At 44.3% G+C, this 16,853-nt stretch overlaps 1 protein-coding gene across 5 annotated transcripts in view; it reads left to right on the top strand.

The window, feature by feature from the left end:
* Positions 1 to 16,853, top strand: part of TACC1 (transforming acidic coiled-coil containing protein 1) — a 161,939-nt gene that overhangs the window by 92,306 nt on the left and 52,780 nt on the right. For all 5 annotated transcript variants that reach the window (XM_040346247.1, XM_040346243.1, XM_040346244.1 and 2 more), the window contains exon 3: positions 3,447 to 4,305. In XM_040346247.1, coding sequence (XP_040202181.1) covers positions 3,447 to 4,305 — 859 coding nt within the window. The remainder of the gene's footprint in view (positions 1 to 3,446; positions 4,306 to 16,853) is intronic.

Below are 16,853 nucleotides of genomic sequence, written 5' to 3'. Positions count from 1 at the left end.
CATCAGCAGTATGGTTACCCTCAAAGGGCCGGGTGCGCTACGTATACAGTGCATGGGTCAGGATTGCGCTACGTATACAGTGCAGGGGTCAGGATTGCGCCTAAAAATTCCTCACATCTGTACTCTCTCCTACCTTCCTACCTGGACCAGCTCTGGTACCTCCCTGTATAGGCGGCTCCCTCCCTTTGTATTAGGCTATAGTTCCTTTTTTGGGGGGACAGGAGGGACTTTGGATATAAGTGGGGGACAGGAGGAGCATTGAGGGACATTGCGGATAAGTGGGGTGGCAGGAGGAACATTGGGGGACATGAGGGACATGAGGAACATTGGGGATAATTGGGGGGACAGGAGGAGCATTGGGGGGACAGAAGGGACATTGTGGATAAGTGAGGTGGCAGGACAGGAGGAACATTGGGGGGACAGGAGGAACATTGGGGGTAATTAGGGGGAACATTGAGAATAAGTGGAGGCAGGAGGAACATTGGGGGAGATGGTGATGCTCTGTGTATGTGTGTAGTAGTGTACACTGTGTGACTGTACTGTGCATCTGTGTCACTGTCACGTACCACAGTTCACTTGGTCAGGATGGAAGATCCCTGGAGATGTTATTTATTTATACACTGTATAGTTTAGCTAGATCCGCACTTCCTAATTTACTGGCAGGCAGGTGATTGTGCTAGCTGCAGTATTCTCACATTTGTGTACTGCCTGTGTCCTCTGCAGTTTGCAACGTGGTGTGTACTGCCTGTGTCCTCTGCAGCGTGCACCTAAAGCTACGTGGTGTGTGTGTGTGTGTACTGTCTGTGTCTGTGCTATTTTTCTCAATGATTTTCATCCATATTGCAGGTACCAGACAAAGCAGTTTTAAATGACTTTTTTCTTATAGTAATCTCATTTTGTGCAGGGACAGTTCTAAACACGTGCCACTTCACAGGCATACTATAGACACCCAGCAGGTACGATATTTAAAGGAAGTTTTCATATATATTTTATTTTATTTTTTTAATTTTAAGCATCATTAAAATCACTGCTCCAGAAAAACAACCGTTTTTAAAACGTTTTTTCCATTGATACATGTTCCCTGGGGCAAGACCCGGGTTCTCAAAGACGTTTTACGACAATAACTTGCATATTGGGCTTTAAAATGAGCACTTTTGAATTCGAACGTTCGAGTCCCATAGACGTCCATGTTCGCGCAAACGGTCGGTCCGTTCAAAGGTTCTGGTGTTCGGCTTATCCCTAATTACAAAATGATTATTTTGAAGACTCTGCTGCTACGTGATTTGTGCCTGGCTTGTGTACTGGGCTTATATGGTCTTACCTGGGATGGCATTCAAGATTGAAGTATTAAATGTCAGCTTTGTTTTAATTGCAGTAATTAAGGTTTATTGCAGTAATTGCTCTTTTTTGGCCTAACATAAAAGTCAAGTATTTGTAATATAATTATATACTCTTGTTGCCCTCTAGCTATTTGTAGCTTATACACAAACATTGTATAAACTAGTCTAAAAAAAAAGGTTTTGCCCATGGCAGGTAGTCCGATTTAAACCTTCCAGTAAATCTGATGCATATTTTTTTAAACTTGAATAATTAAAAACCTAACATTAGAATGTGTACTATGAGGTACCATTATTGCCAGAAAACCCTATGTGCACCCATCAGACTATGGATTTATATAGTTACTAAAAGTTTGACTTTCTGGGGATCAGTGGGTAAGCCCTTGCCACCCTCCACTCTCCTGTCTCATTGAAGATGGCTATTGCATGCACGGGTCCTAATTCCAAACTTCCACAGGAAATTCAAGCCCTTGGTGACAAAACACCTATTTATAAAAAAAAATGATTGTTTGGGAACTGCAAAGATGCACCCATGCAGTCCCCGGACAGTTGCATTTGGAGTTTTTGTGAGGACCTGTAGACCTTGAAAGGTGGTACTAATTGATAGAAAAGGTCTGGAATAGGACATTACAAATAATATACACTATATTGTCAAAAGTATTGGGACACCTGCCTTTACATGAACTTTAATGGCACACCAATCTTGGTCGTAGGGTTCAATATTGAGTTGGCCCACCTTTTGCAGCTTCAACTCTTCTGGGAAGGCCATCTATGGGAATGTTTGACCATTCTTCCAGAAGCGCATTTGTGAGGTCAGACACTGATGTTGAACGAGAGAGCCTGGCTTGCAGTCTCCACTCCCATTCTTCCCAAAAGTGTTCAGTAGGGTTGAGGTCAGGACTCTGTGCAGACCAGTCAAGTTCCTCCACCCTAAACCCGCTCATCCATGTCTTTGTGGAGCTTGCTTTGTGTACTGGTCCAAATCATTTGGTGGAGGGGGGGGATTATGGTTTGGGGTTGTTTTTCAGGGGGTTGGGCTTGGCCCCTTAGTTCCAGAGAAGGAAAGTTCAAAAACGTCCAGTGTGCATAAGGCCTTCAGTATACCAAGACATCTAGGACAATTTCATGCTCCCGACTTTTATGGGAACAGTTTGGTGATCTCTTCCTGTTACAACATGACTACGCACCAGTGCACAAAGCAAGGTCCATTTGAACCTTGGGTGAGTGAGTTTGGGGTGGAGGAACTTGACTGACATGGGTGAGTGACATGGGTGAGTGAGTTTGGGGTGGAGGAACTTGACTGACCTGTGTATGCTAAATGCTAACCATGCTAGTGAATGTTTTGGCAAGTGTACCTGACTGGTACTCTCCCATTTGGGCCTTTAATGAGAGTGGAACCTGAACCTGACAACTGACCACATATGTAGTGATCTGCTCTCTGTTTAGTCATTCAGTTTGTGAGTTATACAACCATATGCAGAAAGCTGCAAACTAAGCCAGTCATGGAAGAATGGAAAACTATCAAATGTGTTATGTTGCGATACCGAATAATGAGGCTTATTTGTAATGGTGGCATGGTATATATTTTTTTGTATTCTATATAGGGCAAAGAGGAGGTGATCACCATCTCACTTAAATCAATCGTATTGGCCACATCCCTAGAATCATGAACAAAAAGAATAGCTTATTTAAAAAAAATGTATACACACAATAATGTTTGGCCTATCAAAGTCCCACCATAGGGGGAGCTATTCTATTTTATATAGGGAGTCCATAATAATTTCCAAAGCAATATTAATCGTATACAGTACTTCCTCATTGACAATCTCCTTTTTTTTTTTTTTTTTTTTTTTTTTTTTTTTTTTTTTTAGTGAAATAAATCATATTTTCTAAGACAACATCCACCTTTCACCATGGCCACCAATCACTGCCATACTACAATACACTTTGTGTGGAGCACTTCTTTGAGCCTACAGGAAACCTTGAAAGGTCCAGTTAGTTGTATTTGCCTACCGGGCCAAAGGTTTGCTTGTTAGTTTTATTACTTGTTATGAGACAAATTTGGTTATTTTAATCTTCTTCTTTCTTTTCTTTTTTTTTTTTTTCCAGAAACGAATAAAGTTGTCACAGAACTCTTCTCAGATTTAACTTTAAATGATAATAACAACCTATTAACTGATAGCACCTTGGAAACAAACTTTGGTAAGAAGACAACCAGTGACTTGGATATAGACAAGGATCTAGCTGTGTCTGAGGTTTGCACTGTAGATTCCATTACCAGGATTTCGGTGGGAGATGATAAAGAGTCCCCTGTTGACAATACTGGGGCCCGGCCTACAGAAGATTCATCTGTAGATAATGGTTTTCTGGCACAAGATGACCAAGGCAATGACACAGGAGTTCAGCAGAAGGTAATCGACAAAGAAAGCTTGAAGGACGTTGGTAAAGATTTCCTCAACAACAATGGCCTTCAGACAGACAATGCGACATCAGTGGATACTTCTGAAAGAGATTTTAACAATCAGGACTTTGTAATGGAAACAAATGACAATATCAAGAAAGATTCCCCAAAGAGAGTCCGGAAATCCGTGAGCAAACTTCCATCCAGGATACAAAAGGATAGTTCTAACAGGACAAAAAAAGCTGGGCAGGAGGAGAAGAACCTAGAGATGAATGCAGATTTGGATGACCATCCCCTCCCCAAATCGTCCTATAATTCTGATCCCAACCAGTGGGAAGACCCCAACTTCAACCCTTTTGGAGGAAACTCTGCCTTGTCTTCATCTCCTACTGTTACAAAAGCACCTTGTGGATTCAACAAAGATCTAAGTGATGGCCCTTTGGATCATCCTAAACTATGCAAGACCCTCTCTGGTTCAGAAACCAATCTTGCCCAGGAAACTAGACCAAGGAGAGGATCGGGAAGTCCCAGATGTTCGCCAAAGTTGGGTAGATCCCGTCTAATAACGTAAGTCTCTCTTGAAACTTGTGTTCCTCATTTTATGTGTTTTATCCAAGGGGGGATAAAAATAAAAATGTGCTAGAGATCCATGATGCTGCATGGTAGGTGCACCTAGACAATGACATAATACCCCACCTCTGCGGTCTGCTGAGGTGGGATTGCTGGAACACACTTCAGTCTGACACAAATGTCTGACCTAGAAACTTGAATTATTTTGGGGGATACGCATTTGGAATTCGTTATTCCATCAGAAAAAGTAGACATGAATAGCTGGATTCAGGTAGGGGCGTGCATCTTTTCGGCGGCGTAGCGTATTTACACTACGCCGCCGTAAGTCACAGAGGCAAGTACTGTATTCACAAAGTACTTGCCTCCTAAGTTACGGCGGCGTAGCGTGAATAGGCCGGCGTAAGCGCGCCTAATTCAAATGAGGATGTGGGGGGCGTGTTTTATGCATATTAACTGTGACCCGACATGATTGACGTTTTTTACGAACGGCTCATGCGCCGTCCGTGTACATATCCCAGTGTGCATTGCGGCAAAGTACGCCGCAAGGACGTATTGGTTTCGACGTGGACGTAAATTACGTCCAGCCCTATTCACGGACGACTTACGCAAACGACATAAAATTTTAAAATTTCGACGCGGGAACGGCGGCCATAATTGACATTGGCTACGCCACCTAGGGGGCATCTTGATCTTTAGGCGGCGTATCTCTTACGGAAATTACGTATCTTTACTGCGACGGGCGCATGTACGTTCGTAATTAGGCGTATCTAGTCATTTACATATTCTACGCCAAACTCAATGGAAGCGCCACCTAGCGGCCAGCCTAAATATTGCACCCTAAGATACGACGGTGCAGGCTGTTGTATCTTAGCTAGGTTTAAGTGTATCTCAGTTTGAGAATACACTTAAACTTAGGACGGTGCAGATTCCGAGTTAGGTCGGCGTATCTACTGATACGCCGGCCTAACTCTCTCTGAATCCACCTAGAAGACTAAAAATGGCATAGGCCATTTTCTCCTTGTTCAAATTTACTGATAAGTCTAATGACTAGTATGGCAACCTGCTAAATAACATTTTGTGTTTCCATCTTCTTTTCATTATATCTTAAGTTGTCCTTTTAACGTGTGCCAACGTATTAAACAGATTATGGACACATGTTCAGTCCCTTATCCATTATGAGTAATGCTTATACTGACCATCAACCAAATCATCTGATACAATCCTATCTAAGCACCATAATGCAGCCAACTAATCTTTAGCTTATTGGTTTTTCAAAATAAGTTGTGCATGTTGATCCACTCTCATTTTATAATTTTCAGGATCCTCTCTATACATGCTAAATGTCCCCAAAGATACCCTGTCGCCAGACTAATAATTTTAACAAAAACCTCCCTTGCGTAGACATCCAAAAGCCCTGAGACTCTGCTGGGTATTGCCATCTTGGATGTGATGTCAGCAGACCCACAGACAGAGATAGGGAGGTGAGGGGCAAAGGAGCTGGATCAGCCCAGAAGATTATTAGATACTTAAAAAACGAAGAGAGGACAATGACATGCAAAGAGCTGGGGAATTGACTCTCCTAGAGTAGTCAAATATTCTAACAATTTCAAAGCAGCATTGCAAGTAAATTAAAAATCTATAAAAATGTAAATGCTGCAAGTAAGCAGTTTTTTTTCTTGTTCTTTTTGTTTTTAGTTGGTGACCGGGTCTCTTTAATGCTAGTTTTTTATTTGTGTTGACTTCTAAAGCTTCTTGTATGCTTTTAAACCAACTGTTTTAGTTGTCCATGCATCTTTTCCTTGTGCCCACTGCAGTTCCCATAACCCCTCTATGGCTCCCAGTGATTTAAATAACTCCCATTGTTCCATTTATCTTTCCGAAAATTCAATCCTAACTAATTACTAGAAGCCTTTACCCTGCTCTGCATTACTTGTACAACACAACATTAAAGGGGTTGTGAAGGTTTGTTTTTTATTTTCTTAATGGGTTCCTTTAAGCTAGTGCATTGATGGTTCACTTACCTTTTCCTTAAATTTCCCTTCTAAATGTTGTTTTCTTTGTTTTCTTTGTCTGAATTTCTCACTACCTGTTCCTCCTCAGTAAGCTGTTCAGTAAGCTGTTCTGGCTGACTAAACACCGCTCGGATGATGGGGGCAAGTTTAATGAGGAGAAACAGGAAGTGAGACATTCAGACAAAGGAAAAAAAACATTTAGAAGGGAAATGGAAGGAAAAGGTAAGTGAACCAACAATGCACTAGCTTATAGAAACCTATTTAGAAAATGAAAAACAAACCTTTACAACCCCTTTAAATCTCCATGTGTGATTTTGGCTACCTAACTTTCTAAACTGCTTTCAGTCCATATAAGACATGACCCACTTGTGTATGCATGTTGGCAGGACAGTTACATAGAGGCGAGATTGTGGGAGACATTCGTGTCTGTAGCACTGATGTCTTTAAAAAGAGAAAAAACTCTGGACAAATCAGGCAGGCAACGTTTTTGTCACCAGTTTTGCCTGTGGTTTCCCTGCGGCTGATCTTTTCTCCATCACAGATTTACCATACCATGGCCTGCATTGTGTCTCTGAGTGGAGATAGCCATCCTGGTAGAGGCAGGGCTTTGCTTCCTCCGGTCAGAGCCTCCAGCAAGGAGAACAATAACTTAAAGCCGACTCTGGGAAACCAGAATTTATTTATTTATTTTTGTAGTGGGGCTGTGGCCACACTGGAAGGGTTAGTTAGTTAGTTCTAGGTTTAGGGGACTTGTTAGAGTAGATTTACTTACTTGATGATCCTTTTTTCTGTACTGCTAGGCTGGTCCCGCAGCGTCTTCTCTCCCATGTTCCATTAATCTAAGGCCCTGACACCATTTGGACGAATGCAGGATTCACAGCCCTGCATTGGATGCAATGATGCTAAGGGGCAGTCCACCGCTGGAGCGTAGGGGAGAGCTGCCTGATGATGGAGTAAAGGATCGGGCAAATAAAATGTTTTTTACTCTCCCCTTGACTAAACAAGCAATCGGCCCTTAAAGTGTGAGAATTTGTTCTGTTTAAAATTAGAATTTCAGTCAACACTTGCAGGAGAACCTTTTTCCAAGGTTTTACTAACCTGATAAAGGTGCTAGCCCTTCCACTGGTAACAGACTGGGATTATTGCTATGGCTTGCTTGCAATAATTGAATATAAAATCCGGCAGGCTGGCTGTACCCAAGTTGATTGATCAACTTGGGTACATTCAGCCTGCCCATACATGGTTTGAATCTCGCCCGGTTCCTGTTGAAGCAGCTGAGATTCAAACTGTCTATGGCCAACTTAAGTAACACGTTCTTCTTCCACAACCTATACTCCTTTCTGCTGTCATGGTAACATGCATCTATGAAAGGTGGAGCTTTACGAAAAGAGGGTGGTGCTTTATTAGTATAGGAAATTAAGCTTGACACCCCCTTCCAAAATGCAATACGATCTTCACAACCTGGGAGGCAGTTCTTTCTTTGCTCTTGTATACACTTTATAGCCAAATAATTGTAGACACCTGACCATGACACCTATAAAGCCTTTGTGGCTAAAACGGTCTCCACTCCTCTGGAAAGGATGTCCACAACATTTTGGAGTCTCTGTGGGATTGTATGCCTTTTCGGTCAAAATGGCATTTGTGAGGTTGGATAGGAGGACCAACGCGGACCAACGCACTTTAAAGGTATTCAGTAGGGTTGAGGTTGGAGCTCTATACAAGACACTCAAGTTCCTCCACACCAACTCGTCAAACCATGTCTTTATGTACAAAAGGGCATGACCATGCTGGAAGTGCACAATTGTCTGAAATGCCTTTGTGTGCTGTAAAATTAACAGTGGCCATCACTGGAAACGCCATAATCTGCAGGGTTGTTGGCACACTATTGGCCATATAGTAGGTGTTCTGGTCAGGTATCCATGAACGTTTGCCCATATAGTGGATTTGCGTTAGAATGCCAGGTGTACTCCGATTAAGATGGCCTTAAATATTACACTTTAAAATTACTCTTGTACCTCATACATGGGGAAAAGTTTAAGCTTACCATTTCCACTGCTTGCCTTTTTACCTTTTTAATGTCTACCAAAAAAAAATGACTGGTACACTTTAACATTAAATGCTTGGTAACTCATATTTCCCATACCTTCTCATCCTTAAACTGTGAGCAGCCATTTTATATGTAGTATATGGTATAAAATATTTGACTCAAGCCAATTAAGTGATTTCTCTCCCCCGTTCTCCGATCTCTGTATCCTTTTTTACCTTTCCTTTGCTGTCTCTTTTCTCCTTTTGTTTGCCTCAGGACTTCTGAGCAAGTGAAATTTCTGTGTTTCCTCTTGTAAGTATGCCGCTTCAGCTCGCTGTCGGCCCTGACATAGTCTGAAAGCAGTTACAGAAAGGAATCATTTTGGATAGACAGAAAAAAACAAATAACTATGTCTTTGGTAGATGCTTATAGGTTCAGTTACCTGTTGGTTCCTCCAAGAATTTTTTGGAGCTGAGTGGAATGACTGAGCAAGCAGATGATCTGAAGGATGCTACAGTAAGTCCCCTACTTACAAACAAACTCCCAGAAGTCCAACAAAGATCAGCGCTTGCAGGCAGTGGCTCTGAGCCCTGATCGGTGTGTTCTGGTGGGAGGAGGCCCCTTGTCAGAACACAGTAGCACAACTGGGGAGATCCCCGCACCAACGTTGCTTGTGTTGCAATCTGTGAGTCTGTGTTTTTTTATTTTTTTTTTATTAGTCCAGCCTGCTGGGTCGAACCGGGGGACAGAAAACTGAGTGTTTGTACCACGATTGGACATGCGAACACATATTTTGCATCTTGGGAAGTTCGCAAGTTGAATATTCGTATGTAGGGTACTTAGAGCCGGTTCACACTGGGGCGACTTGGGATCCGACTTCAAGTCGCCTCAAGTCGTCCCAAGTCGCGCTGTCGAGAAAAACAATGCAAGTGAATGGGAGCGGTTTTAATACACACGACTTGAGTCGCTCCGACTTCAAAAGAAGTTCCTGTACTACTTCAATCTGACTTTTAGGCGATTTGTACCCATTGATTTCAATGGAAGTCGCCTCCAAGTCTGATCACTGTCTTAACTGAAGCGACTTTCCAGGAAGATAACATACATTTCTCAGGCAAACCTCTCCCTCCCCCTCCCTCCCCTAGAGCTGATTGTTGTTTGATTGGCCACTGGAAAGTCTCCTGTCCTGGAGACGACTTCAAGTCGTGTTGTAAATCGCCCCAGATCGCCCTGTGGTTCATGCTCAAGTCGTGTCGAAGTCGCCTCTGAAAGTCGCGCTGGAAGTCGTGTCGCCCTAGTGTGAACCGACTCATAAAATGGGAGTTTTTTTGTTGGCACTTTGGTTGGACCTTCAATTATATGGTTTAATTTAGAAGTAGTGATCGACTTCTGTACAACCACCCTGTCGGTTTTTGACGATCAATACGTGGCTCTGGCTATAGCCGGCAGCATTGCTCAGTGCATTTTGATGGTGGGAAAGAGCCCTCACTGTCAGAAACCATTAACTCAATAACTCGGCAAGTATTATTCCCCCATCCACATTGAGTGTGTGGATTGGGGGCACCAGGTTTTATTTTTTTTTTTTTGTTCAACCCACTGATTAAATGAAAGGGGGGGGGAAAAAGAATGTTTTGGATTGCTAAAAACGGGGCAAGTCACATCTTCAAGAATGCAGTGTGACCATAAACCTAAGTGTCTGCTGTTCTATTTGATCCAATTAAAAATGTAAATATTGTGCTCCAGATTCTTTTGACATACTGTATATGTCAAAAACTCTAGTGCTGAGATTCTCAATATTTCCAGAACCTTCCGCCCCCAGCAGTTAAAACAAAAAAAAAAAAAGTTATATTCACATAAGTATGAGAATGCAAGCATTGAAATGCTTGAAGTCTCTGTGGGTCTTCTGCAGAGGCGCTTTGCCGGCGGTATAGCCGTGGTGCCCATTGATTTATTTATTTATTTATTTTTCTAAATGAGAAACGTGTCATACTTCGACTGTGCAGTTTGTGGGCGCAATCGCGTGTCATACAGTTGGCACCCATAGACGCTGAGTGTATGACTTGGTCCCGCTCCCCGGCGGCTGCGTCATTGGATGTGATTGATAGCAGCGCAGCCATTGGCTCCCGCTGCTGTCAATCTATCCAATCCACGGCCAAACTCTGTGGCGAAAAGGATGCCGGGGGACGCGCACAGCAGGTGAACGGGCTCAGGTAAGTAAAAAGGGGGGCTGGGGGGCCCATGACAGTGAGGTGTTTTTTCACCTTTAATGCATAGGATGCGTTAAGGTTAAAAAACACGAACCTTTACAACCCCTTTTTAAGGTTAATTTCTAGGCAAATGTAGCTTATTATTCTGATCATATTATTATATGGTTCGAATCCCAACCACGACACCAACTGCCTGGAGTTTGCATGTTCTCCCTGTGCCTGCGTGGGTTTCCTCCGGTTTCCTCCCACACTCCAAAGACATGTTGTTAGTTTAATTAGATCCTATCCAAATTGGCCCCAGTATGAATGTGAGGGACTGATGCCCCAGAGGCGATTCAGTTCGCATGTGCAGCGCTATATAAGTTTTTCACTCACTCATATGTAAGGTGCTGCGTAAATTGACGGCGCTATACAAGTACCTGAATTAAATAAATAACCAGAAATGCCCGGATCCTCTCTATACAGATCAATTGCATGGGAATAGGGCTGTAAATAGCGGATATTTACTGCGGTGAAAACTAAAAACAGGAAGGCAATCAAATCTTTGTTCTTCTAAACATTTCATAGTCCGACCTTTCAATTACATTGTATTTCATCATCAGCTGCAGATGGCGGCTTTATTTTAGCAAGCAAGTAGGCTTACAGAGACCAGCATGCACTGAGAGGCTGTAATTACTCAGGATGTTGCTGACAGCACAGCATTCTGCAAAGAAAAAATGTCTGCAAGTTTAAAAGATCACTGTGCGTTCAAAGAACATTTGCTGATTTGATTTATCCAGGGATTCCAAGCAACTCTGTACATATAACACTTCCAATCTCTGTGCTTTGAGAATGGCCATCCGTGACCCAGGCAAGTGTAGACGGTGCATTGTTTACATTCAGATAGTCTGCAGCCTTCACTGTTAGGCTCCATGCACACTGAAGCTGATAAAAGCTATAAAAAAAATGCCAGTAGCTTTGCAGCGTGCTTTTCAAAGTTTTTAGCGTTTTTGCAATAGCTTTAATCAGCGTTTTTCAGTGTAGCTTTTTTTTTTTTTCAATGGATTAAACGCTGGCACCGGCGTTTTTCAGCGTTTTTTTTCACAAAAAAACGGCACTTTGAACACAAATTTCGGGTGTTCAGAAAAAAGCCAATAAACTCCAAAGCTCATTAACACTAAAAAACGCCCAGGTGTGCATGGGCACATAGGCTAACATAGAGTTCAGTTTATGAGCTTTAACCACTTCCGGACCGCCGCATGTACATTTACATTGGCAGAATGGCATGGACAGGCACATTGGCGTACCTGTACGTCCCTGCCTAGACGTGGGTCGGGGGTCCGATCGGGACCCCCCCCCCCCCGGGACATGTGGCGGTTCCCGTGGCTTCAGTCGCGATCCGGGACGAGGGTGCTGTAACGGCCACCCACTGGTGTGAGGGTCTCAGCCGTTGGAGACGTCCTTTTCCCTGGCAAGCTGCGATATGCAAGTACCGCCGGTATATCCCATCGAACGCCCTTTCAAGAAACGAGACGTGCTACGTTTGCAGAGTCAAGCAGACTGACCTTTAATGTCACATTTTTCCTCCTTAAATCTCGTTACAAACTGTACAGAAACAAATGACACCCCCCCCCCCCCCCCCAGGGGGGACTTCAATACACACACTTTGAAAGAATGACCTTCCCTTGAGCCAGTGTTTCTCAATTCCAGTCCTCAGGCCCCCCCAACAGGTCAGGTTTTCAGGATTTCCCTCAGATGAAAAGGCTGTGGTGATTACTAAGGCAGTGAAACTGATCAAATCACCTGTGCAAAATAATGGAAATCCTGAAAACCTGACCTGTTGGGGGGGCCTGAGGACTGGAATTGAGAAACACTGCCTTGAGCCAATCAGCTGCTAGCCATTTCGGCTCCTCAACTTAGCTTGATCAGACAATAGAATTCAATTAACCTTTAAAACAATTATCACTCACACATAATCCCCCTCAGCATACACCTCACAGGAGGCTGTTATCTCCACAAGAGAGTTCATTAGCTCAGTGTTTCTCAACTCCAGTCCTCAAGGCGCCCCAACAGGTCATGTTTTCAGGCTTTCCATTATTTTGCACAGGTGATTTGATCAGTTTCACTGCCTTAGTAGTTACCACAGCCATTTCATCTGAGGGAAATCCTGAAAACATGACCTGTTGGGGCGCCTTGAGGACTGGAGTTGAGAAACACTGCATTAGCTATGCGAAGGGAACATTAGCATTCAGCAGTGACAGAGACCCTTGTCCAGTTAACCCTTTGAGCTCAGAATACAATGTGGTACATCCAATTGTGACAAGCCATGCAGTTCCTTGTAGTCCCCCTGCACGAAGATCATAACTGTCCCGGCAGCATGCATGTGTCCGTTACACTACTCCCCCTTTGTGGAACACTCCGGCAGACCCGGATTGATCCTTTTCGGATCAACTTGGGGATGTCCGGTCTGCTGTTAGGGTAAAAGTTCCGTTTGCCTGGACAGTCCGTCGGCCTTCTCATTGGCTTACCAGGTCGGTAGCTGATGGTGAAGGTGAATAATGGGATTCAGTTCTGGAACAGTCACTTGCTTTGCTCTCTCAATGGCTCCCAAAACCTGTTGCTGATGCTCTTGGGACAGATACGGCACCACCTGGATGCAAATCCCATTTAATCTTTTGACAATTTCCGCCTGTTTGTGCATTTCAATGTTCAAGCCACGGGACATCTCATAATACATGACATAGTGTTGTTGCATCTCTGATTTCTCACTGGCCAACTTGTCACATTCCCATTTTAGACTGTGATATTGTGCCGGATCTACAGTACATGTCGGGGAAGGTAGTCTTACCCGGTTCTCAGCAGCAAGCGGGTTGATTCCAGCAACACGGGTGGTCACGGGACAAGCAGCAGCAGGTGTAGGTAAATAAGCCGAAGTCAGAGGGCCAATGTCGTTGCCCAGCACCACCTCGGCAGGTAGGTTGTCCATGATACCAACTGTGGTCTTTCCTGACCCGGCTCCCCAGTCTAAGTGCACCCGGGTGGTGGGTACGCGAAATACAGCACCCCCTGCGACCCGGACGGCAACTGTGCGAGTGGACACGTTCTCTGGCTTTACCAGATGTTTTTGAATCAGAGTGATAGTAGTCCCGGAATCTCTTAAGCCTTGTGCTGCTTGTCCATTCACCCGTACCTCCTGACGGTGATGCTGACGGTTATCCGGAGAGGCCGCTTGTATTGGGTCTGCCTCATACCAAATTCCCAGACATTCCTCCGGGCCCCCCTCGGTCTCCAGGCAGTGGGCCGCAGAGGGACGTGATGGAGTGACCTCTGTGTTGGGTGTTGTGCGTCTCCAATTGTTATTTGTAGCTCTCAAAGGGCAATAACAAGCAATATGTCCAGTGTCGCTGCAGTGATGGCACGTCACCCTAGGCGAATCCCGGGGGTAGTTGCTAGGCCCCTGAGGACGTGATGGGACTGGAGCCCGAAACTCTGGGCGTGGGGTGACGGTTGGAGTACGCGGTTCTACCTTCTGAGCCAGCCGTGTAGTACCCTGGCTTACTTTCCTTGTTTCCGCGTACTCATCTGCTAGCCGAGCCGCCTTGTTTAAGTTAGCGGGACGGCGATCTCGTACCCAGTCTTGTATGTTTGCGGCCAGGTCTTGGAAGAAATGTTCCATTAGGAACAGCTGCAATACTTCCTCCCCGGTGTTGGCCTTGCACCCTTGGACCCAAAGGGATGCCACCCTTTGTAACTGGTTTGCCCATTCCATGTGGGAGTCCACAGCCTTCTTCTTGGACTCCCGGAAGCGACTGCGGTAGGCTTCTGGCGTTACGGCGTATCGGGTTAGCAGCGCCTGTTTAACTTGCTGGTATTGTAAAATATCCTCTGGAGCAAGAGCCCGAAAGGCTTCATTGGCTTTGCCCGACAATTTCCCCGACAAAATAGTGACCCATTGGTCTGGTGGTACCTGGTGTAGTGAGCACTGCCTCTCAAAATCCGCCAAATATCCATCGATTTCCTCCTCACTTTCTACAAAAGCTTTAAATGCAGTGAACGGTATTTTCTTTCCTGTAGCAGCAGGTGGGGGGGTAGGAACTGCAGGTGTAATGGGCTGTCTCGCTCTTACCAGTTCCAGTTCTTGTCCCCTCTTCGTTTGTATCTCTTCCCTTGCTTCCCGAAGCAGCTGGTTGATTAGTTCCGCAGTTTCTGGATACAAGGATAATCTCCGCTGTACAATCCCAGTAATTACATCTTCTTTGCTGACCGGTGCAAGGGGCTCAGTTCCTTCCATGGATCCATCCATTTCGTCCAGCTCCAGCAGGTCAGCTATCAGCTCCCTCCGTGGTCTGTTGCTGGCGCTCCTACCACGACTCTCTAATAAATCTTTCAGTGTGGATCTTTTCAGCCTGGCGTACTGCGACTCCATTCAGCACTTGCTCTTTGGATAAAAGGACCATCCCACCGCTGCCAACCAATGTAACGGCCACCCACTGGTGTGAGGGTCTCAGCCGTTGGAGACGTCCTTTTCCCTGGCAAGCTGCGATATGCAAGTACCGCCGGTATATCCCATCGAACGCCCTTTCAAGAAACGAGACGTGCTACGTTTGCAGAGTCAAGCAGACTGACCTTTAATGTCACATTTTTCCTCCTTAAATCTCGTTACAAACTGTACAGAAACAAATGACACTCCCCCCCCCCCCCCCCCAGGGGGGACTTCAATACACACACTTTGAAAGAATGACCTTCCCTTGAGCCAATCAGCTGCTAGCCATTTCGGCTCCTCAACTTGGCTTGATCAGACAATAGAATTCAATTAACCTTTAAAACAATTATCACTCACACATAATCCCCCTCAGCATACACCTCACAGGAGGCTGTTATCTCCACAAGAGAGTTCATTAGCTATGCGAAGGGAACATTAGCATTCAGCAGTGACAGAGACCCTTGTCCAGTTAACCCTTTGAGCTCAGAATACAATGTGGTACATCCAATTGTGACAAGCCATGCAGTTCCTTGTAGTCCCCCTGCACGAAGATCATAACTGTCCCGGCAGCATGCATGTGTCCGTTACAGGCGCGGCTATTTGTTTCTAGCCGCCCCCTCGCGATCGCTCCCCGGAGCTGAAGAACGGGGAGAGCCGTATGTAAACACGGCTTCCCCGTGCTTCACTGTGGCGGCTGCATCGATCGAGTGATCCCTTTTTATAGGGAGACTCGATCGATGACGTCAGACCTACAGCCACACCCCCCTACAGTTGTAAACACACACTAGGTGAACCCTAACTCCTACAGCGCCCCCTGTGGTTAACTCCCAAACTGTAACTGTCATTTTCACAATAAACAATGCAATTTAAATGCATTTTTTGCTGTGAAAATTACAATGGTCCCAAAAATGTGTCAAAATTGTCCGAAGTGTCCTCCATAATGTCGCAGTCACGAAAACAATCGTTGATCGCCGCCATTAGTAGTAAAAAAAGAAAAACATAATAAAACTATCCCCTATTTTGTAAACGCTATAAATTTTGCGCAAACCAATCGATAAACGCTTATTGCGATTTTTTTTTTTTTTTACCAAAAATAGGTAGAAGAATACGTATCGGCCTAAACTGAGGAAAAAATATATTTTTATATATGTTTTTGGGGGATATTTATTATAGCAAAAAGTAAAAAATATTGCATTTTTTTCAAAATTGTCGCTCTATTTTTGTTTATAGCGCAAAAAATAAAAACCGCAGAGGTGATCAAATACCACCAAAAGAAAGCTCTATTTGTGGGGAAAAAAGGACGCCAATTTTGTTTGGGAGCCACGTCGCACGACCGCGCAATTGTCAAAGCGGCGCAGTGCCGAATTGTAAAAACCCCTTGGGTCATTTAGCAGCATATTGGTCCGGTCCTTAAGTGGTTAAAAAAAAAAAAGCCAAAACGCCAATAAACTACAGTTTATCAGCTTCAGTGTGCATGGATCCTAACTGTAGACAAGGAGATGGAACAAGGATGCAGTGTTCATTTTGTAAATATTTTCGTCTACTAAATGAACACTATTTTATTTGACTAAAATACAACTAAACAATTCAGGTGACTAAAATACAACTAAAACTAAATTGGACAACAAAATTAAAGCGGTGGTTCCCCCTAAAACAAATTTCTAACAATACATTCGTAAGACCCGTTACACTGCGGGTAGGCTGGCTTTTGTTTTGTTTTTTTAGTACATACCTCGATATCGCCGTTTCGTCCCTTGGCGGTGGGCGTTCCTAGTTGATTGACGTTCCGACGGGCGCATACTGCGCGTCACGACTTTCCGACAGAAGCCGAACGTCATTGC

Source organism: Rana temporaria, chromosome 3 (assembly GCF_905171775.1).
Source record: "Rana temporaria chromosome 3, aRanTem1.1, whole genome shotgun sequence".
NCBI lineage: Eukaryota > Metazoa > Chordata > Amphibia > Anura > Ranidae > Rana > Rana temporaria.
Note: the sequence above shows the minus strand (reverse complement) of the source record. Positions and strands in the feature narration are given on the sequence as shown.